A 22052-nucleotide genomic window follows, 5' to 3' on the forward strand; every position below is an offset into this window, starting at 1 on the left:
ACAATGTAAGAAAGATTGGGTTTATTTAGCATGTCTTGAGAATATTTTGTGATGACCTACATGTGCCAGTGAAGTATTTTAAGAGTCAGCCACAGGGCAGTCTTGACAGTGGTGCTCAGGGACGGCACTGCAAACACGACTGTAGTGTGGCTGTTTGCCTTCTGCATGTTCTCCCAGGACCAGAGATGGAGGAGGTCATGGCTCATATACTGTCAACAGTGGTCTCAATGAACAAGCTCTGAAAAATCACAAAGAAAGAATGCCCTGAGCCCATGAACCCATCCTCTGCTGCTGCATCAGTTGTGATTTAAACCTCCATAAACCCAACCTGTTTGCAAGGGGCACTCCTGCTGCCCTACATGTTTTACCCATAACCCCTAAAACAAATATCGCAAATGACTAGTAATGGAAAGAAGGCAAATACACCATTAGTGCTGTGACCAAACAAAGCTTAATAATATATGTAAAATAATAACAAAAATAACAAAATAAATGTATATATTTGTATTAATGTTGATATGTTAATATCTATCAGTTTTAATAACAATGGTTTTGAACTTTGTTTTAGAAAGCCAATATGGTCACCTGGTGTAGAAAAAGTAGAAGCAGTAAGGCAAGGCAAGGCAAATGTATTTATAGAGCTCATTTCATACACAAGCAATTCAAAGTGCTTCACACAACAGGGAAAAAAATGCATTCAAATCACAAAGAAATGACATAATTCACGTTAGTTAAACATAATCTGGGACAAAAAATGTGTTTATTAAAATGTCAAAGAATTTTATTTTTAAGATGTGAATTATGTATGTCTTTGTTTTTCACCAAAAAACAAACAAACAATTTAAACATGGGTTTTGAAATTATGAAAAAAATAGGACCATTGCCATAGCAATGAACAATTTTAAAATATCCCATCTTTTGAATGGAAAAAAAGTCCTCAAAATGTCATCAAAAAGAGGAAGCTGAAATCCATGATAGAATCCATATTTTTATGTTTTACATAAGTTTATAGTTTATGGGAGGACAACAATCTTCTTTTCCAACTTCTGCTGTGGAAAGAGGAACTTTCTCATAACATTGTCCAGTTCCTCAAGAGCGATTTGAGCATGGAGCACTGCCACACTGTCTGGGTCTGAGCGCACCACCCCCTTCAGGGCTCGATACAGGTCCAACAGCACGTCAGCAAGGACCTGCAACAGAGAATACTTGAGTTACAAACCATTGGAAACATAACAACATTTGGTTTGATTCACCAACATTGTCAATTATGACAAACTCTATGATTTCATCTTGTTCACCGTGTACTGACAAGCTCATGGCAAATCGTTCTCCAGACCTTTATTTGGCTCGGTTAACAAAAATAGCCACTAATATTTTTGGGGTTACTGGATAAATGCTTGTTACCCTATCTAGTTTTAATTAGACTGTCCGAGCTGCACCTCTGCCCCTTTTGTTCCCATGTGGCTGTGTGTCATTAAGGCCCTGCAGCTGGTCCTGTCCACCTCTGCTCCAGCTGTTCCACTAATGGCAAGTCCCGACACATGCAGCTAACTTTGATACAGGCTTCTATTACAGGCAACAATGAATTCAATGAGAAGACATTTGCTCAATTAACCTGATACGGGTTGAGTGGTAAGAGTTGCAAATGAGGTGTATAGATGGTCAGATATTCCAAAATATCTTTCCTGAACTGACGTTTTATTAGATTTATCAGATCTAGTACAAGACCACATGGTAACATAAAGACATTAGTATCATTTTGTGATGAAAATGACTGTATATTGTCTCCAAAAAATAATAATAATAATATATATCATTGTGGTATCAAAATTGGTGTCAAGTCTTTTCCTTAGTATCAAAATACAGTTGGAAATGTTAATATTGTGACACACTTCTAGATGGCTTATAGGTAGACACTTAGATTAGAGAGTCTATCACCTGCTTGTCTATAATGGAGATAGATACCATAATGCCTTCTACATTTTCTAATAACTTCTTCATGGAAACAAGCAGACAATTTACTTCTCATAAAGTTTGCACCGATAACCAATCTATAAATCTCTTTTACAACCTCTACTACTAAATCTGTGTCCAAAATGTGTAAGTAAAGCGCATCATTGTTAATTATTCTTGCTTAAATTTGGGTTATGACTATGCCAAAAAGCAATGATGGATCCATTTGAATTTGAAAAAGTCACTGGTCAGAAAATCTGGGTTAGATGAATAATAATAATAATTTCAGTTAACTTTACGAAGCTTTTACTTTGACCCAAACAGATTACGGAGAAAACAACAGACTACAAAAAGCACAAGTGTTTCCTTCGCTTCCTGTGGGAAACTGTTGGGTAATTGCAGTGATGAGCAGATTACAGGAGCCGTCACAGTGCCCTATCCTTCATTTAACCGGGGAGACCACAGGGAGGGAGGCAGGAGGGACATTCTTGGGCTATGGAGACACACAGAGTCCCCTCTGACACTTGAACCTTTGGCCTGATGTTTGTCGAAGGGCGGTAAACATCAGGAAGCTGCTCCCATAAAAGATTATAAATCACTGAGCAGGAACACATTTTTGCATGTATTGGCAACATTTGCATCTCTGATCAGAAGTATAAAGTGGTTATTGACACCCCACATACTAATAGTAACCGTCTTTCAGTACAAACTCTGAAAAAGTTAAACCCATTGTATTATACATTTATATTTTGTTCTGCATTTTGTTCAACATCTAACTCAATTATCCACTTTTGGGAAATTGAGTTTGCACATACCCATTTCAGAAATTCCTATTCTTCCATTTTAGCTAAATTTGTAACATCTGGGGTATTTTGTAATGAATCAGACAATGAAGAGCAAATCAGTTTATGATTGTAAACATATTGATATTATTACATGATTGTAATATAGCCCTTTCAAAAGTCCTTATAATTGTGTATTTGACCGTAGAAGTACCTGTGTGGTTTTGTCGCTAAGGCCTTTCAGTAGCTGGACGATGACATGAACAGCAGCCCTCCTCACCTCCGCCTCCTTCTCAGTCTTTATCAGCGCCGTCAGACATGTGCTGAGCTGGCAAGAGAAAAAAAAACGGATTCATTCGACACGTGTGTTCCTGTGTTCGAGAACCCCAGAATCAGCTTCACTTTACTGCTGAGCTCAGAACACATGGATCGACTGGTGTGTGGTCAGCCGTGTGAAGGATGAAGAACAAACGGGGAGTTGTGGGGAAGTTGGGTCTAATCTCAATCTTCAACATTGTATAAAAGAAGACATTTTCATATGTACCCATAATAAATATTGTATTGTACTCAAAAAAAAATATTTTAAGTATTTTAAGTAAGCAAAATACTCTATTAATCTGATGTTCACCTCCTGAGCCAATGGTCCGAGAGCATAGTCCAGTCTCTCACACAGCTCTCCCAGGTTGGACAGACTGCTGGTCCTGATGCTGTGGTCCAGGTCTTTGATACTATGTAGAAAGACCCCTAACAAGGGGCGGCCCAGGTGGGGTGCCAGCTCCCCTGTAGAATGAAAGAAATGTCCTATGTTTTACCATTGATAATAAATACATAGATATGTGCCCACTGTCCATAATATTGACAACTCTGAGAGGTGTGCAAGTGAGCTCCAAGAATAATACAAATTTAAAAAGGGATTTGCAACATGTTTAAGACTGCATCAGCACAACAGTGAACACCACCTGCAAAAACAGCCAGCTGCAATGTGCCCAGTTTTTCCGTGTCCGCCAAACACAATTTGATCCTAAGTTTCTTGTAACAATAAGTTCGTAATGTCTGGCCCAAATGAGTGCCAAATATGAATTTCATCAGTGAGTCAACCGTTTTTTCAACAGTTTAAATCTAATCACAGTGGGAGTATAAAACCTCATTGTTCTCATTTAGCGAGATAACCACAGATGTCGTACAAACGTTTGTCTAGAGAGATGTTAGCCAAAAAATACTTGCTGTCATGTGACTGTTTGCATTTAAAGAAATAGTGTATCATTGCCATCTTATTAGTTGTAGACAACAATTAATAACATTGTCGCAGCTATTTTAGAAAGGCATTCAAGGATTTCTTAATGAGATATATTTATAAATGGAGCAGCTCACCCATGGCCCTTGTGGCTCTCATTAAAACCTCTCCAACTTTGAGCCGTGTTTCGAGGGAGTGGCCCTTGTTCGATGTGAGGCCTCCTTGGAAGTCCTGTAGCAGCCGCTCCAGGATCCTCTGAGGGAAGAAGTCAGCCAGAGCAGCCAAACCTTGTGAACAGAAAGAACACTTAATTGTATTAAGATAAAAAAGTGATATTGTAAGCTCTATGTATATTATTAAATATTGGATTTGGCTGCATTTCCTCACGGCCGTCAACACAACTACAAAAAAGTACATTATGTTTATTAGTTTAAATAAGCCAGTTAATTAAAAGAAAATACCTTGAATGGCTGAGAGGTAGACAAATGAGTCTTCATGCTCCAAGTTTTCTAAAAAGAGCTAAGGATGGAGACACAATTTAAATTAAATATAATCCATACATTGTAAAATGTATTATGTCACAAATAAAAATATTAGACAAGGTAAAAACAAGTCTAAAATGGCACATATTGCTGAGGTAGCTTTGCATTCTGTTCCATAAAGCTTCAGTAAATACTAGCACACAGTATATTATAGCCCTATCTTATCAAAAGGAATAATCCAGACTCCTGGAGGTATATGGGACCCCTGGAGAGGGTCAAGAAGTCGCTGCTACGTGTTATAGTTTTTGCTGTTGGTTTTCAAGGTTAATCAAGGTGGGAACGTCCATCAAAGGGAATTCTCAATGAATCATTACGCTTTCTGATTGTAGCACCTTAACAAGTCCTCTGGGACCATGGAGCCTATTGAAGCCCTGGAGAGACTAGAGACTTATTAAATATAAATGTGTTCCAAGAATTACCTAAGAGACCAACTATAACAAATCATGAAGACATAGCATGATGTTCAAGAAGCACCCTCTTTTTAGTGATATGCTCTGAAAATTCTGAAAATTCAGTTCACAGTAACCGTTTGAGCAACGCAAATTAATAACAAACTTACCACAAGTACTTTTTCTTGGGCCTGAACGGTCTCTGGATCCCTCCTTTGCACCAGCTGGGTCAGGCCTCTCAGTGCAAATGCTTTTGTTGGTACATCTGGATCACAAGCCTCCAAGGTCCAATCAGAAAGAGGCTTCCTGGGATAGTTTCTACTGTTGGTGTTCTCAGAGGTAGTCGACTGCTTTAGGGGCACCTCAGATTGACATGATGTACCATGTGTAGTAGAAGTGGTCCTAGTCATATTGGTGGTCTTTAGGTTTTTTTGCTTTGTCTCAGAGTTAACGGATGGTTGAGTAGTGGAGGTGGAGAGGTTTTCTGGCTTATAGGCGCCATGTGTGGCAATCACAGCTTTGAGGTTTGAGGCTATCTCTTGGATGAAGACCTCTGGATGAAGCTGAGACAGTGTGTCCAGTGGTGAAAGCAGACCAGACATGCAACGATAGTCCTCAGAGCTTACCTGCAGATACACATTGATAAAAACCCATCAACCTTTTATTGATCTTAGAAAATAGGATAGATTTGAGTAACCATTACACAACGAATATGTTCAACCAAAGATGCACATTTCTTTGTTCATAGGCTTCTAATATTTTTTGCACTGTATTGAATTAGTCAAATAATAGATATAATATACATGAATACTGCATTTGTTAATATTACTTAAACGCATACAGTTATATCAAGAAAAATGCCTCTTAAATAATTCTTCATACCCAAGCAATATGTAACCCTCAAGGGCCATTGGATCGTCATTAGACAATAGTTTCCTGTACCTGAGGAACAGAGAGAAGAGTGGCCACCAGACCCATTCCCATGCTCAGTGTCTGACTGTCCACTGGATTCTCACTGGAGCTGGAGTCAGCGCTGAGGCCTACGCAGGCTCTCTGGAGTAGAGAAAGAATGAAGTCCACCAACTGAGACAGAGTGACACATAATGGTTGAGAATTACATGTCACATACATTACTCCCCCTCACTCAATGGTTAAGTATAATTACCATGAATTAGAATTGTCAATGGCAATCTATATGTATTTTATGTGAAGTTATGAATTATTGCCGCAGTATTTATGTTGCAAAAAGGTGACAACACTCATCATGCCTTAATAGGTGCTATTAAGTTTCTAAATTGATAAAAATTATGAAATCAACAGAATGTTGCGTAACATCAGAAACATGAATAAAATTATAAATATGATTAATTTTCAGGGTGTGAAATGTGAGATGTGTACCGTGAGAAGCTGATTCGTCCATTATCTTTGTCTTTGAAAGAAACAAAACTGAAAGTCCTTAAAAGGGCCTGGTCATGAACAAGAGGACTGTGTTTAGGACTAATCTTATCCATGTCTCACAGACATTTCCTTATTTGAAGGGTGAAAATTGGTGCTACACTACTAGTGACGTAATTAGTCTTGTATCACTGCCTGGCGTCTTTTACAGCACCACCTAATTTATAATAGTCATGTGAGTGTGAAGGCAAAAACAAGAGGAAAGTGACCCCTACTGGGACTAAAATGTCCCGTCAAGTTTCCCATAGATCCAAAAATAAAACATAAGAAAATAGGACACAATGGCTATTATAAGACAAAATAAGACAATTTAAAAGCACAACATAACCAGTGATGACTCGAACAGCAGTAAAGTGCTAGCAAATGCACAGTTAAGTTGCTGAATTTATGCAGCTCTCTAGCACTCACAGGCCAACATTGTAAATAAGAATGTGTTCTTAATGTTTTGCCTGGTAAAATAAACATTTACTCAAAGAGTACAATTATGGAATTTTAGGATATTTTTGTAGTAGAATTTCCATTTTTCCATGGGGGAACAGGGTTTCTCATTGTGTTGGTGAGACTGACCTGTGTGGGTTTCCTCAGCAGTAAAGTATGAGGCAAACACTCGATCATCAGAGCCAGGACCTGCAGCAGAGCCAGCTTCTGAGCCTGACGCTCAGTACGACACAGCACTCGCTGCTCCATCTCCAATAGAGTCATTGCTGACAGCTCCTGGTGCTCCTCTTCATCAGCCTCAGCAGCCCAACACGTGAGTTCCTACAGGGACACAGGGTTACAATGTTGATCAAAATTTAATAAAGGTTTTGTTACATAAAAGTGTAGTGACCAAGGGCTTAATAAGGTCAAAAGATACATAATTAAGGTTGTACTCAATTAAAATCAAATGACAATCTGTCACATGTTTCAAGTTTGTATACCTGCAGCAGGTCTAAGAAGAAGTCTCCAGGAAGGTCACTGTCTTTGAGCTGAGTCAGGAGTTCATTTAGACACTCCAGCCTCCACTGCTCCCCGGACAACTTCTCATACAGAGCATCGTCTTCATCGCTGATAAAAAGGGTAATAGTATAATTAACACCATAAAACATGCGTAATATACCAAGATAAAAGTGGTTTAAGTCACCTGCAGTCATCCCTTGATCTGAGTCTCACGCCTCCATCACTGCCAGGACAAAAGTGAAATCCTGGTGCCACTTTGTGTTCTTGTGGTTTCAGACCCGAGAGTTGCCTCAGAGCAGCTAGAGAAGAAGTGTGCTCGGAGCATCTCAGGTACCACAGCATTACCTCTTGACAGGGAGCGCTGTGTGGGAAGAACATGCATAAATAAACCGCACATATTTATCTTTATATATTTCTTAAGCAATGGAAAAAATATTACCGTAGATGTGAGACATTCTGCTTAGTGAAACAGAACAAAGTAAAAATAACAGGCAGAACTTCTTGTAAAGCTATGAGAAGTGGAGGTGAAGGACGGTTTCCCACCACACAAACCTGAAATACACAGGACCACACATTATATTATCAGAAAGTACCATAATGTCAAGACAAAAGGATAAAGAGAGGGAAAAACAGTTCTCACTTTATATAAATCCTCTACACATTGTGTGAGCTGCCACTCCTCCACAGCATCTTGAGACAGGCCTGGCTCAAGAAACACAGAGCAAAAGCATCTGATGGATCAACATTGTAAATTAAGTGGAGACAAATGTATAATAATAATAGCACAAACCAAGAAAATAGCCATGCATTTTCATATGAATAGAAAAAGAAGCTAGACAGAGCGATATAGACATTTAAACTCATTTGCAAATTCCCTTGCCATTAATGAGTTGCAGTGGTCTACAGAAATAGAAATGGTTGTGTTACTGACCGGATGGAGTGATGCAGCAATGTAGAGGTGCAAGCATAGGAGCTAGTAGGTACTGTTGAGCAAAGGCACTCGTCTCCTGCACCATAGCAAGAAATGCTGTAGTTGCCACTCGCTGAAACTGTTGAGCCGTCAGCTTGTCTTTGAAATGTAACATGTCCAGGATCTGCACAACACAGAAACAGTGGGTGATTTAACATATAGTTTTGTTATGTTAAGTCATTGCCATATACTGAATGGCAACATAATGCAGACTAGTAACAATGGGAAAGTCAGTACAGGAACAATGAAGTGCATGAGGCAAACCTGAGGGCACACGTGTTTGTAGTAGCCATCTGTGGATGTAGATTGTTTAGGACAAGTCACCAGGATTTTGGCCACACCATCACATTTCCTCCAGTCAGACTCGTCCGCTCCTGAGATTAAAGTTTTGCATATGTAGATTTGAAAGACAAATAAACAAAGTATATCACTATTCTTCAAAGAGTGTAATTAGAACTATATTTGCCCAGTTAATTCTATTTGAGTCATTTCCGGACCTGTTCCCTCCAGGATGGCCCTCACCACCGCTCGGACTCCTTGAGGCTGCATGAGGCGCTCTGACAACAACTGACCACAGAGATGTCTGAGCCAGGCCGGAGCCACCTTACTACCGGAGCTCCCCACTGGAACGGACTACAGGGAAAAATAAAATAAATAAATAATACATAGATATCATTTTTGATATATATAGCAAAGTTGGAGCGGTCTCATCACACACTTCACAAATTCTAACCTTGGGGCCTTGAAGTATTAGCAACTCTTTAATGACAATTGGTTGATAGACTTTTCCCAGAAGGCTTTTGAGATTCTCACGACACATCCTTCGCTGGTCAGCACTCAACTCCTGTTGGAATTAAAGATAATGTTTTTGTCCCAAAATCTGGAAATTTCAATTGATCAGTGCAGACCATAAAACGTAGGACTTTTCAAAAGGTTTTGGCTACACCTTATTATAGCATGCCTATTAAGTTTAAATCTAAAGTTCATTGACAATTCATACATTATTATTAAAGAATAGTCTCTAAATATATTATGTTTAATTAAATTAACTATAGACATTACTTTGCCCTCTTCTTTTTTGTCAGGCTGGTATCCAAGCTGACACAGTGCTGCCATTAGATCTCCCAGGTGTCGTGTGAAGACAAGTGTAGCCAAAGACGACAGCTCTGCCATCTTCAACAGGACATTAGTGACGGTCAGAAGACGTTGCTGTCCAAGTATTTCATTTGTCCCACTTTGGGTCAGTTTTTCCAACACAATCCCAAATGCAGACCGACGGCCCAGCGGTACCCCCACTCCTGGAGCCAGGTACGGACATACACCCAGGGAGATGACAAACTGAAGGGCAGTGGTAAGCGTCTTCTGCTGGGAAACGCTGAGGACATCAGGGGGTAATGGTGGAGCAAACTCAGGGGTACGCACTCTGTTGACTGGTTGAGGGGTTTGTTTGAACAAATCTAATTCCAGAGAGAGATGCCGTGTGAGAGCAAGCAGCACGAGAAGACACTCATGAACATAGGTCCAACTGTGGTCATCATCTCTGCCACTTGAAAACCAAACAGACTCGAAGATGACCTCATCTCTGAGCCCTTGAACCTCAGCAAAAGCTGGATCAGAGTCCAAATGCTGCAGCAGGGACCTCCTGTTGGCCTGGAAAGCAGAGAGCAGTGCCTCCTCCTGGGATGTCCGGGCATTGCCAGCGGATTCTATACAATTGGACAGAAAGGGATTAAAACAATAAGATGTTAATTAAACTAATTTGTCTTGTTGTATTTCAATATGGGTGTTGTTTCCATTCATTCATTCATTCATTTTATGTATTTATACAGGGATACCCCAATGAGAAGAGTACTCTTTTTCATGGGTACCCTATTAAAATACAACACAAAATAAACAACAAACAGACACAGGATACTAAAATACAAATAAAACATTCAACTAAATTTGCCAATCCATAAAAACACATTTATACATCCAATATGAGATCAAACTATATAAAACAAGTGCATCGGCACTGTGGGCGGTCCTTGACCAGTGCTTAAAAATCATTAAAAGGTATAAAATGATTTAATTTTTAAAAGTTTTGTTCCACAGGGAGGGAGCAAAGCTGTTGAAAGCCTTTTTTCCTGTCTGAGTTGATACGATGGGATTATAAGATAAAAATGTCCTGAGATGTCAAACGGGTGAATACTTGAACTAATGCGCAATAAATAAATAATCAGGCCAAAATGACAACCAGAGCCTGTACACAAACAAAATGCAGCGCTTTTCTCTTCTTCAATGGTTGCATTCTACTTTAGAATATAATTCACAGTGGTGAGTTCTGTATCCTTCTCCTGTAATGAACCTTAGAGCTGAATTCAGAGGAGTTCAGAGGTTTTAACACTGTTGCTGTAGAATGCATATATATCACCATAATCTAAAACTAAAAATAAATGTAGCCTGAATTCAACTTTTTCTACAATTAAGAGGAAAAAATGTTTTATTTTTAAAGAAGAATGACAATCTGGCTTTAAGATTATTTGTCAGCTCATGTATGCGTTTGTTGAAAGAGTTTATCATTCGATCATCGAAGCATACATTTTGCTTGATTTGAATTCATTCATAATTTTTAATTAACACAGTTTTGTTAGATGGAGTGAAAATCCAGAATTGCATCATCTGCTTACAAGTGGATGCTACTGTGTTTTAGATTATGCCCTATTGAGTTTATATACATTTTAAATGACAGTCCTACACCTTTATTAAGGTAAGAAAATTCAGATGGAAAGCTATCAGGAAAAACAATTTGAGCTCTATTCTTTAGGTAATCTGCAAACCATTTTTAAGAATTTGTATCGAACCCAATAGCATCAAGACAATCCAAGAGAATACTGTGATCTACTGAATAAAGGCCTTTGACAAATCAACAAAAACAGCAGCACATTCTTCATGATTATCCAATACAATAGCAATATAATTTATAACTTTGATAGCAACTGTGATAGTACTATGCCCTGGTCTAAATCCAGACTGGTAGCTATTTATAATTGAATATTTGGTTAAGAAAGCATGCACCTGGTTAATTATTAGCTTCTCCAAGAGTTTTGCAAGGCAGGATAATTTTGTTCTTGGATTAATCACTCTAGTCTATCACACATGTATTTGTCATTTGTAGCTGCCTTACAACGCGGATAAAACAGAACAGATCTTGCACAAATGTTTGAAATTCAAAAGGCCATAAGTAACGTTTCAGTATCTGCAGAGTAGTGCTCCAAAAACGATTAGAAATGAGAACATGTGCTTGATGAAGACCTATTATTACCAGATGAAACACTCACCAGCAGGTTTAGTGAGAATGTTTATGGCTGAAATAAGAGCCGAAGTCATCTCATCACATACAACACAATTCAAATACCAATCGATAAAGGTTATTACTCAAGACAAAAACAGCCTGAAAAATGCACATAACCTAGATACATGCACATAACGATATTTAAATAGATCCATGCACATAACATGCAAACGTGCGCTTGAAATCTACGTCAGAGGAGTCGCGCTTTGATTGGGTAGAGATTCTTCTTCTTCTTCTTCGTGTGCATTTTCGGTAGGCTTGATACCTCCTGTTGTATTGCTGCCTCTCAATGGTTATTTTTGGTACTGCAGTTTGGGATCAGCTCAAATCCTTAGATAGAGTTCCCCACCATCTGGAACTTGTATTGCTTATTTCTGCTTAGTATGTAGAGTGACCCTAATCATCCACTGTTCTGAACAATTCCTCCCCGGTCCTATCCCCTATCTCCTATCACCTAAACATATTTTAGCAGCATCCAATGTCATCTAGACCTGTTCATATTTATCATGCACCTCAGCAAAAATGTTCACAATCCCAACAGCAATAAAAGCTAAATCTCTGCTTCTCTGTCACCAGAAATTGTGAATCAGCCGTATTTCATCTTGTTTTGTCTCAGCTAGTTTCTTTACAGGTTTAACAGGTTCTGCATGAGAAAACCATTTTTCCACTCTCAGCCAGTTAAATTCCTCTTCCCTTTTTTTTTTGTCTCGGACAATCCCTAGCTCCAGTCATTTGGGGTCCACGTCTTCATTCACACACTGCCCAACCTCACACTCAGATCCTCCATAACTTCCACACTGCAGCTACAAAGGTCTCACCCTGTAACAAACATAATCTAGAAACACTTATCCAGCAAATCCACCTTAAAGCTTTGCACAATGATGTTGTCTTCTCTGGTTCCCCTCCCACAAACCGAGTCAGCCTCTGAGCAGCACACATCCTAGCAACAAACTCCTCCACATCAATATCTACTTGCACATCACTAATAACACCTTTATTATTTTGTTTTTGTTTTTTGGTCATAACAAAAGTCCAAGGTATTTGAGTAAAATATTCATTATAATTTAGGTCATAAGATATTGATGCTGTCATAGAAAAGACAAAACCCCATTTGAGGGGTGTAAGTGTTGACAGTGGAGCAGCAGGTGCTGATTGACTGAAATCTCCAGGGCAGGATTAGGCCCAGGCAGGAATCCACGAAAGGGTCCAGGTTGGGCTTCTGGCTGTGGTTTTCCTAGGACGTAGCGGGACTGTGCGAACACAGCCACTCTATGATATCTGGAACAAGCGTTAATAGTGTAGATAGGATCCAAATCAGATACATCACTGAAGGAGAACGCTTGCTGTGAGACATGGTTTGAACCAGGGCCAGATTCAGGATTGACTGGGGAAGACCACAATGCAGGTCTTGGTTAGAACCCGCAGGAAAATATATGAAACATTTGAGACATATTGCCCTTGTCCATAATTGTAGAGGACTGAGCCTGGCACCCAAAACTAATAATATAATACAAATCAATAACTTATTATGAAAACATACTCAACAATGTACAGCAGACAGCAAGTTCAAACAGAAGGTAGGACATTAACAGCACCCTTAAAAACATAAGAGCATCAAAGTCAAAATTATTTAAATTCAATTGATCAAAAATGCTGTTGAACATTGACATTTGTAGTAACTAATTTTGTCAAAAACCAAAGCTCTTCTAGAAACATAGATATAGCCTACCAAAATGTGTGGTGGTCAGTGGGTGGTCTCAATGGTGCAGGAAAGACGGGTCAGTGCATTTTAAAGTGAGATTGCTCCTTGCCAACAGGTGCTGCATTTCAAGGGGTAATGTCCAAATGTGTCACATGTCAAACTGGGAAGAAAACCTGTATGTTTCTTTGATACGTTTATGACACTGCTCATTGTCTTCAGATTAATTAGATCAATACAGATCAATACAGATTATCCTTACTTTCATTCAAATTCTTAATTACTATATTAATTATGATGACTTCATGTCCTTATGATATTGAAAGTCAAATGAGAAATACAAGGCAGCTTCTTTGTGTTCTTTATTCAGTTATGTGATGTTAAAATGGGAGAGTAATTGAGCATTTTTCAATCCCATCTACGATGAGAGGTGAAATATATTCAGAATGGCGCAGTCCAAATGAGAAACTGGGGGCTTTAGATTTTGTTGAGGTTACCTAGAAACACACATAAACAAAAACAAAAATAAATAAATATATATATATTAAAAATAAAAGCAGAATTACCAAACAAAAAACTGAACATGAAAGGAATGTCTACCATCTCTGGGCAGTAAGCCCCAGGTCCAGGCTTCTTGGTGGTCTCTCCTGGTGCAAAGTTGCGGCCCGTCATACTGAACTGAGGAGGCTTTTCCTTGAAGAGACAGGAGTCCACAACTTTGTAGGCAGCAGGACCTGGAGTCTGGACAGAGAAAAAGATGTTATTACGAAAACAAGAAGGTACTTTCTATCTAAACACTTATTTTAATACCAGAAAAACACAATGTGATAGAAAGTACCTTCTTCAGGTCCTCGGAAAAGCCTCCAGTTTTGCTGCGTCCACACAGCGTGTACATGGGTGCGGATGAGGTGACCACAGTTTTGGCACCAATCACTTCAGGCAGCTGGTAAGAAGCAGGGCCTGTCGAAGGAATATTAGTGACAATTAAAGACGTAAAATATTGAAAAATGAAAACTGGCAAATAACTCACCCGGTACATGGTCATTGGTCATTTCTTTGGTTCTTCCGGACAGTGAAAACGCAGGAGAAGAGCGAAAGATGGACTTTGTTGACTTCTCTGGGAAATAGTGTCCTAATTTCCCAAAAAAGAAAAAAGTTATAGATACTGTAGTTATATTATATTCTGGTATTAAATGCCACTAGCAGTAAAAGTAGTAAAACAGTATACTCAAAACCATTTTTCAGATAAGAATAAATGGTGGCTCCAGATCTCCTGGGCCTTTCTGTGCAGGGTTTGTATGTTTCTCCTCATGTCTGGGTGGGTTTCCTCTGGCCCTCCAGTTTCCCCATCAACCCAAAACATGTACAATAGTGAATACTCCAGCTAGGTGATCTTAACCAAAGCTCAAGATCTGGAGATGGGTAACGTACTGCAACGGCTAACTGCCCTGCATGTTGCGCCCCTCATGTTGAAGGATGCAGAGAATGAATTTATCTAGGGATTGATTAGGTATAAATTAAAGCAAAAAACGTACCCTCAATATATCTTTACTGTTAACTCATGTTACCTGTCAAAATTACATACAGCACATTTTTCAATAGCTAACAAATTCAGTTAATGTTAAACTTTTGAGTCTGTGTGGTTAATATGAAAAGCTGAAGCTGCTGACCTGGTGCGGGTGCTTGGAATTTGGTGGGTTCCTTTGAGCGCCCATACAGCGAGAATGCAGGTGTCCCATTCCTGCCTTGTCGGGTGATGTTGGAAGGCACCAAGTATCTGGGTCCTGGGGAAAAGCTGGAGGCGGAGTGCTCATGACGAGTCCCAAAGCTGTAGTTGGGTGCTTTATATTTGGTCAAACAGTGCAACTTTTCTCCTGAAGAAAGCAAAAGTGTAACATTAAGCTATAGCGCGTAAAGAGCGTAACTTGTTAGATGTCTAGCTATTTTTTCAAGTTCAGTTGAATTTATATTGTTCAAACAGTGACCTGACAAGATCTCATAGAATTTATAAAATAGTTAGTGAAAGCAATTACAAGATAAATTTTACCTGTAAGTCCAGGCAGTGAGTACTTTGGCCCTGGGCTCTTGTACATAGCGGCAATAGGGCCCCGCGGTATGTGGGGTCTCCATGACCCAACCCATGGTTCAGCGGTGGGCATTGCTGGAGGAGATGAAAAAAGTTGTGAAGATAAAGGAAAATATAGCCGCAAGCGGCAATGATCGGCCCTCGCCACGCCGCCGCCACACCGCCGCCACGCCGCAAGAGGAGGGGGCGCTAACGCGCCCCAATTGTCCTTTTATTACGCCTACTGCTGAATCTGTGACGCTGTCACATCTTCTCCCCTTTGTTTTACCATCAAAAAGCTATTTTATTTTGAATTCTTGGCAAAATGTGCAGCTTTGCCGCACAGACACCGTGACTCTTTGAATGAAAATGTGGATAACTTTTGATGGTCTTGAAGATTTCAGGTTAATAGGGCTGACGCCCTGGGAGGAGTTTGTGAAAGTCTAAAGTGTAAACATGTTCTGGCGATTTCCCCATTGGAATAACATGAAAGGTTTCGGTCATCGTTACGGCAACGCCATAACAATTATGACATGGGTCTCATTGACTTTTTTGATGGGGATGCTAAAATTGAGTTGTGTGTCAAATTTCATATAATTTCGCAAAACTAAACATTTAACCTCCATATAAAATCTGTAGGGGGCGCTGTGGCGCCAAATGAATTTATTTCACTTCAAGTAGGTTTAGGGCAAAGAGTTTAACAACTGATTCTAATTTGACGCAATTCGGACTTTATCTGCGCAAACGGCAGAAATTTTAAATATGGGAGATTTCTGAAATTCTAGCTACAGTTTGCGGCTTCGCCGCACCGAGACCGTGAGAGGTATCAATGTAATTTGGATAACTTTTGATGTCCCACTCCTCAGTAGCATTTTCACCAAATTTCAGCTTTTTAGGGCCAACGCCCTGGGAGGAGTTCGTAAAAGTACGACGTTTGGAAAAACTCCGAAGTCATGTTTAGCCATTTTTGAAGCAATATGGCCGACATTTGGTTGGGCGGACGGCGTTGCCGTAATAATATTTTTTACTTCTCTTGTCACCATCTACCTCTGCGCCAAATTTCATGATTCTACGATCAGATTTTTTTTGGGTCATTTCCCATCTCTCAATGCATTTTTGGTACATTTGGGGGCGCTGACGCGCCAATTTTTTTTATTTTAGAAAAGGGAAATAGCCAGAATGTAGAGAGGCACGATTTTTAGAGGTGTGCAAATTGTTGTGACTTTTCGTCAATGTTCACTGGGTGAAAAATAGGGGGGTTGGTCCCGAGAAGAAGAAGAAGAAGAAGAAGAAGAAGAAGAAAGAATAATATTCCGATGCGAAAACAATGTTTCCCATTTTTCAAATGTCATAAACTATACATTTTCGGAAAGCGCTCGCGCTTTCCTACCTCATGGTGTTGGTCCCTGGTCACTGACGGGTACTTTCGTTAATTTTGAGTGGGCTCCGCCCACTTTGTGTTTTTGGCCCTCTATACAGTAATAATGTTCAATTTTTGCATTACATGCTTATATGCACGGAACATGCAAGAGATGGGGAACGTATTCGTGAGCTACTTAGCGCAAATGAGTGCTTTATATGGGGATGACGACCGCTTCGCGGTCGTCATCTCAATGTAAAGTGCTCGTTTAGTGCGCACTTTTGCACGGGCTTCGCCCGTTTACAACGGTAATGTTCCATTTTCCTACTACTAATTAGTATGCACGGGGCGTGCATGAGTGAAGGAGTGCGTTAGTGAGTGTTTGGAAGTGGGCGAGCGCTTCGCGCTCGATTTCGTGCGCACTACGTGCGCACTTTCGCAGCCGTGCTTCGCACGGCCTTACGAGATTAATAGGCCTCTCGCCAGTTTGTGGCGCTCGGGCCTAATTAGGCTAATCTTAGTGTCTTTTACAAAAGGTTAATATCATTCAGTTTGGGCAAACCCATGTTTTAGATATTTCTCGAGAGCATGTTTCAATGAAAATAGCAGAACAACATATAGAAAAGCTTATAGCTGCCATTGATATCTTTATAATCTAACCATAAAGATAGACATGTTACCTTGAAAAGTGCTGTGCCGCTCTCACTCAGGATTTGTCCAGGACCTCATGCACTGAACCCAAACACAGATTGTTTGGAGCGTGTCACCTTCACTATGACAACGTTACCATGGAGCGCCTTGTGTGACATGTTTAATATTAGTGTGAGTGAAAGTGAAGGAATGTAATGGCAAGTCAAAACAAGTAAATTATTATTGAGGGAGTGGGATTAAAACACTACTTGTGGTACATTTAACAGTATTATACATGTTTAACTGTGTGTATTGTCAAGGAGGGTGACGTAGCCCACTATGCAACGGGGGTTGTGACATGAAACAGAACATCAACTAGGCTAAGAACTAGGCCTAGCCATCATATCAAGAGGTAAAAGAATTAGACAAGTGATCAGTATCTATATTATAATAGGCTTACATATAAATCACAAATAAACCAAGGTATGTCCCAATCCCAGCTAGTAAATTAAATAATAGTACGTTTGGCACCCGGCTGCTTTGTACGGTGGTGTCACATCAGAAGCAAACCAGACGGATGTGTAGCCTTGCGTATATTATGACGCAATGTTTGTGTTATATATATATATATATATATATATATATATATATATATATATATATTGAGTGAGTCAGGGCAAGTTCAATGTAAGACTAGTTAGCGCCTCCCCACTGTAGAGATCAAGAACAGACTTGTATAAAAGTTGTCCAGTGTTGACTTGTATGTTGATGAGCTGCAGCACGGACGCTCGCTCTCTCTAAACGTGACAGGGCTCGTCTCTCCTGCGGTGCTGTAACGTGATCCACCAATCAAAGCGCTCCTATTTTATAATTCCTGTTGACGCCGATCGGCCTGTCGAATCACAGGCAGAGTTAGAGATGTCAGGTGTTGTCCACGCCCCCTCCAAACACAAGTCCCGCTGCAGTTGAGTTGCCTCAGCTCGAGAAGTTTGCGGAGTGTGGTTGATTCTGGATGTGCTTTCTCTCAGTTTGCTAGGATTCGGCTGTGGATTGTATTTTTTCTTTTTGGAGATGGATTAAAGTTGATCATGGTGGTGAATTCGGTGCACTGGTTTCGTAAAGGTTTGCGGCTGCACGATAATCCTGCGCTACAAGAGGCCCTGAATGGAGCGGACACAGTACGCTGTGTTTATATCTTGGACCCGTGGTTTGCAGGCGCTGCTAACGTGGGCATCAACCGATGGAGGTTTGTTGCGAACTAATGTCAAATTATGTCTCTCCATTTTAATACGTTTAAGAGAGTGGTGAAGTTAAAATGACCCAAAATCTGGAATATCCATGTTTAAAGATGCGGTGCGTAGAATCAACGGGGCCTTCGTAGCACGTTAGTTAGCCGCTAGCCTACGCCACAGAAAAGCTAAAAACACATACATTGACTAAATTAAAACAAGTAAGTTTGTACGTCACAACATCACTCACTCACTCACTTTTTGAGTGCAGCAATTACATTTTGATTAAACATGTGTGTTACATTCTGCATTGTTAGTTTATGGTATAATAGGATGTTGTGACTGAAATGAGAGGAACATATCAACAGTGGTTATTGTCTCCTAACTTCCCAGGACGTGGTCTCTCAGAATCTGGTCATGCACCAACCCAGTCTACAGTCTCAGCATGACGAGGGACACACAGCACATTCATGACACCGACACACAGCACATTCATGACACCGACACACAGCACATTCATGACACCGACACACAGCACATTCATGACACCGACACACAGCACATTCATGACACCGACACACAGCACATTCATGACATCAGTCTATGACACCATCGGCCTCTTGTTTTGCCCCTAAACAGGCTGCATGGTGTCATATTCTTAATTTCTTCATTCTATACATTTCTGTAGATTATTGATTGGCAACAAACTATAATTGTTTGCTTGACCAACCAAGACCGTGCGCTTTGAAAATACTTACAAGACGTTTTGCGTCTTGTGGTCAAGCAGCATAATTGAGATAATAATCACCAGCATCGTCATTTTAATCCATAGTTTATGCCTTCTAATGATTTCCAAATGTACTTTTAAGCAGGTATTGAATTCTAAAATATTATTATTATTATTATTATTATCATCATTATTATTATTATTAAGGTATTATTATTATTCAGTCTTTGCTTTGAATTACAATACAACTTTCCATATTGCAGTAAGGTATTTACTGGGGGTCTTCCAAAATTATGGCAATTCAAAATAAACCTATTTTTGCCCTTTGGTGGAGATGAGATTGAGTGTATGATGGTTGTCTAACTAAATAAAAAATACATGTCTTTGTTTTGATTATCCTTACTATAATATTTGGTATTTCTTCAGGTTCTTGCTGGAGGCCCTTGAGGACCTTGACAACAGTCTAAAGAAACTCAACTCCAGGCTGTTTGTCGTCAGAGGCCAACCAACCGATGTGTTTCCCAGACTCTTTAAGGTTGGTAATTACTGTTCTAATTAATAAATTCATCTGTGTGCCCAGTGTAGAGCCAAGCCTACTACATTCTTATTCTACTTATAGATTTACATTTCTCTCAGTTTGCAGCGCTTTCAATATACTATTAAATGCACCTTGAAACTTAATTTACTCAATAAATCCTTTTACATGTAGGATTTATGATAAGTGGCGCCTTTGCAACCCTTTCATAACTGAATAATGATAAGGATCCAACATTTTGTCATATCACACGTTAGCCTCCATTTTAGCAGATTCCTGTCTTTGACTGTGAGAGATCATTCTTACACCTTTAATATGATAGTGGGTGTGTTCTGCTGCTGTCGAGATCTTTCAAACATGAACAGGCTTCATATTCCGTAAACAAGGCTGGTTTTATTTGCAAATTCATGCAAAAGTATCAATCAATTTTAATAGTTACAATCCGGTGTCCACCAATGATCATTATTACCATATTATAATCATCACACTATGTATTTTCTGCACATATTCAGCGCATACTGAGATTTGATCAATTTGTTTCAAGTTATTTTGTGTCTCACAAATATGTTTTGAATTAGCTTAACCCACTTCATCTGAAAAAACAAAACAGTAGAATTTTGCTGTGATGCTTGACTTTCTTTACACCTCAAGCTCGCTGGAGCCCAGTGTCATTATTGAACCATTGGGAAGCTATCTTTCTCCCCCAATGACATTGGTTGGCCTACTGTTAGGACTTTATTCTTCCTCTATAGATTAGCTATAGAAAATACCTAAATAGTTTAATAGATTTTGCACACTGCTACAGCCAGTGTTGGAAGTTCCTTCCAAATTACTTCTCTTCAAAAGTAAGTTTAGTAATTCTGTATTGAAAGTAACTAATTACCAGATATCCTAACTATCAAATTACAAAAAATATAACCACTGGTGTTTGTTCAAGTCAAAATTTGCTGTATTCTGCTTTATTTGGCCGGCAAACCACCAAATGCCTTCAGAGCGATTTTCCTCAACCGCTATCAGAAACGTCAACATGGACACCCATCAGGTTAACAGCCACAACAACTCAGTGCAAACAACGTTCACCTTCATGCTGCAGGCACAGGACAAACAGTGCATACGCATGTTGATTATACAACATGACAATTACACTCTTCTCTGTAAACACACGTAGCACTCTCATTATTGTCATCTGTTCTTACTCCCATCACAAAAAGTCACCAAATAATCAGTCATGTTTACTTCCCAAAACAAAGAAAAATACTTTTTAGACAGCTTCTCTAAATGAGAGACTAAGAGCCTTGTTTGATAAATGACTGAAGTCATTGTAAAGTAACTTGCTCTGTTACATTGACAGTAACTGCAGTGATCTTATGACATGTGCGTGAGAAAAACGTAATTGTCAATTAGATTGCTTGTTACTGATCAAAAAATTCCCAACACTGCCTACAATATTGTATAGTTTATGGGCTTCAAGGGAGTCCAAATACCTACTGAATGCACAGCTAAGTCAATGTCTTGACACACCTTCTCTTTGCTTTAAAATCAACCTGCAAGTAGTAATACGGAAATGTCTGTAATATGCAAATTTCTGAAGTGGTTTTTTTGCTTATTGTGTAATGTGCTGTCTCATATTTTGAGTGCAGGAGTGGAATGTCACACGGCTGACCTTTGAGTATGACCCAGAGCCTTATGGGAAGGAGAGAGATGGGGCCATTATCAAAATGGCTCAAGAATTCGGTGTGGAGACTCTTGTCAGAAACTCCCACACACTCTACAACTTGGACAGGTATGTTAAATTTATACTCCTGTAGTTATACCCTTTTTCCACCAAGCTGGTTCTCGTGCTGGTTCTGAGCCGTTTTCTGCAGTTTTCCTCTTAAACAATCTTGGCTCCTGGTTCAGAGGAGCAGAGCCTGATGTGAAGGAAGGCAGACACAGGTAGGTAGAGACCTGCCACAGCACTGGTGAGGAGGCAATGTGAGTGATGAAGCCTTAGGTGGTCTTCTTTTGCCTTGGCTCCATTAAGTTTAATGGCAGTTTGGTGATCTTTAAGCTGCTCCAGGGTTTTGAACAACAAATGTAATACTTTACAACGAGCTAACTTGTAGAAGGTACCTACCCCCTGCTTGTGTTGCTGATTTTCCACGGGGCGGACTCACTTCCTAGTTGGAATGCGACGGCTAACAGGCTAGCGCTGTGCACTCATTTATGT

The 22052-nt window shown here is 39.7% G+C and overlaps 3 protein-coding genes across 5 annotated transcripts in view; 1 reads left to right on the forward strand and 2 right to left on the reverse strand.

The window, feature by feature from the left end:
* Positions 1-986: 986 nt before the first annotated feature.
* On the reverse strand, positions 987-11741 carry tango6 (transport and golgi organization 6 homolog (Drosophila)). The gene is made up of 18 exons (XM_072435045.1): positions 11585-11741; positions 9327-9970; positions 8998-9108; positions 8762-8897; positions 8529-8635; positions 8226-8388; positions 7935-7996; positions 7734-7846; positions 7479-7655; positions 7276-7402; positions 6923-7114; positions 5843-5983; positions 5071-5526; positions 4431-4488; positions 4107-4256; positions 3364-3515; positions 2950-3063; positions 987-1190 (listed from the first exon to the last, which is right to left on the reverse strand). The coding sequence occupies exons 1-18, from the start codon at positions 11631-11633 to the stop codon at positions 1014-1016; spliced, it is 3129 nt and encodes a 1042-aa protein (XP_072291146.1). The 5' UTR covers positions 11634-11741; the 3' UTR covers positions 987-1013.
* A 1901-nt stretch (positions 11742-13642) lies between these two features.
* cimap1b (ciliary microtubule associated protein 1B) lies at positions 13643-17687 on the reverse strand. Its single transcript, XM_072435201.1, has 7 exons — positions 17403-17687; positions 15345-15458; positions 14968-15171; positions 14328-14429; positions 14136-14257; positions 13898-14038; positions 13643-13794 (listed from the first exon to the last, which is right to left on the reverse strand). The coding sequence occupies exons 2-7, from the start codon at positions 15454-15456 to the stop codon at positions 13678-13680; spliced, it is 798 nt and encodes a 265-aa protein (XP_072291302.1). The 5' UTR covers positions 15457-15458; positions 17403-17687; the 3' UTR covers positions 13643-13677.
* A 585-nt stretch (positions 17688-18272) lies between these two features.
* The window catches only part of cry2 (cryptochrome circadian regulator 2), an 11665-nt gene continuing 7885 nt past the window's right edge, over positions 18273-22052 (forward strand). For 2 of the 3 annotated variants that reach the window (XM_072435682.1, XM_072435683.1), the window contains exons 1-3: positions 18273-18598; positions 19735-19843; positions 21484-21626. In XM_072435682.1, the coding sequence (XP_072291783.1) occupies positions 18441-18598; positions 19735-19843; positions 21484-21626 (410 nt within the window). In that variant the 5' untranslated portion in view covers positions 18273-18440. The remainder of the gene's footprint in view (positions 18599-19734; positions 19844-21483; positions 21627-22052) is intronic. The other variant, XM_072435681.1, reaches the window with a different exon arrangement.

Source organism: Eucyclogobius newberryi, unplaced genomic scaffold, assembly GCF_026437365.1.
Source record: "Eucyclogobius newberryi isolate DKJ021-1_F unplaced genomic scaffold, fEucNew1.0.hap1 SCAF_7, whole genome shotgun sequence".
NCBI classification, from domain to species: Eukaryota; Metazoa; Chordata; class Actinopteri; order Gobiiformes; family Gobiidae; genus Eucyclogobius; species Eucyclogobius newberryi.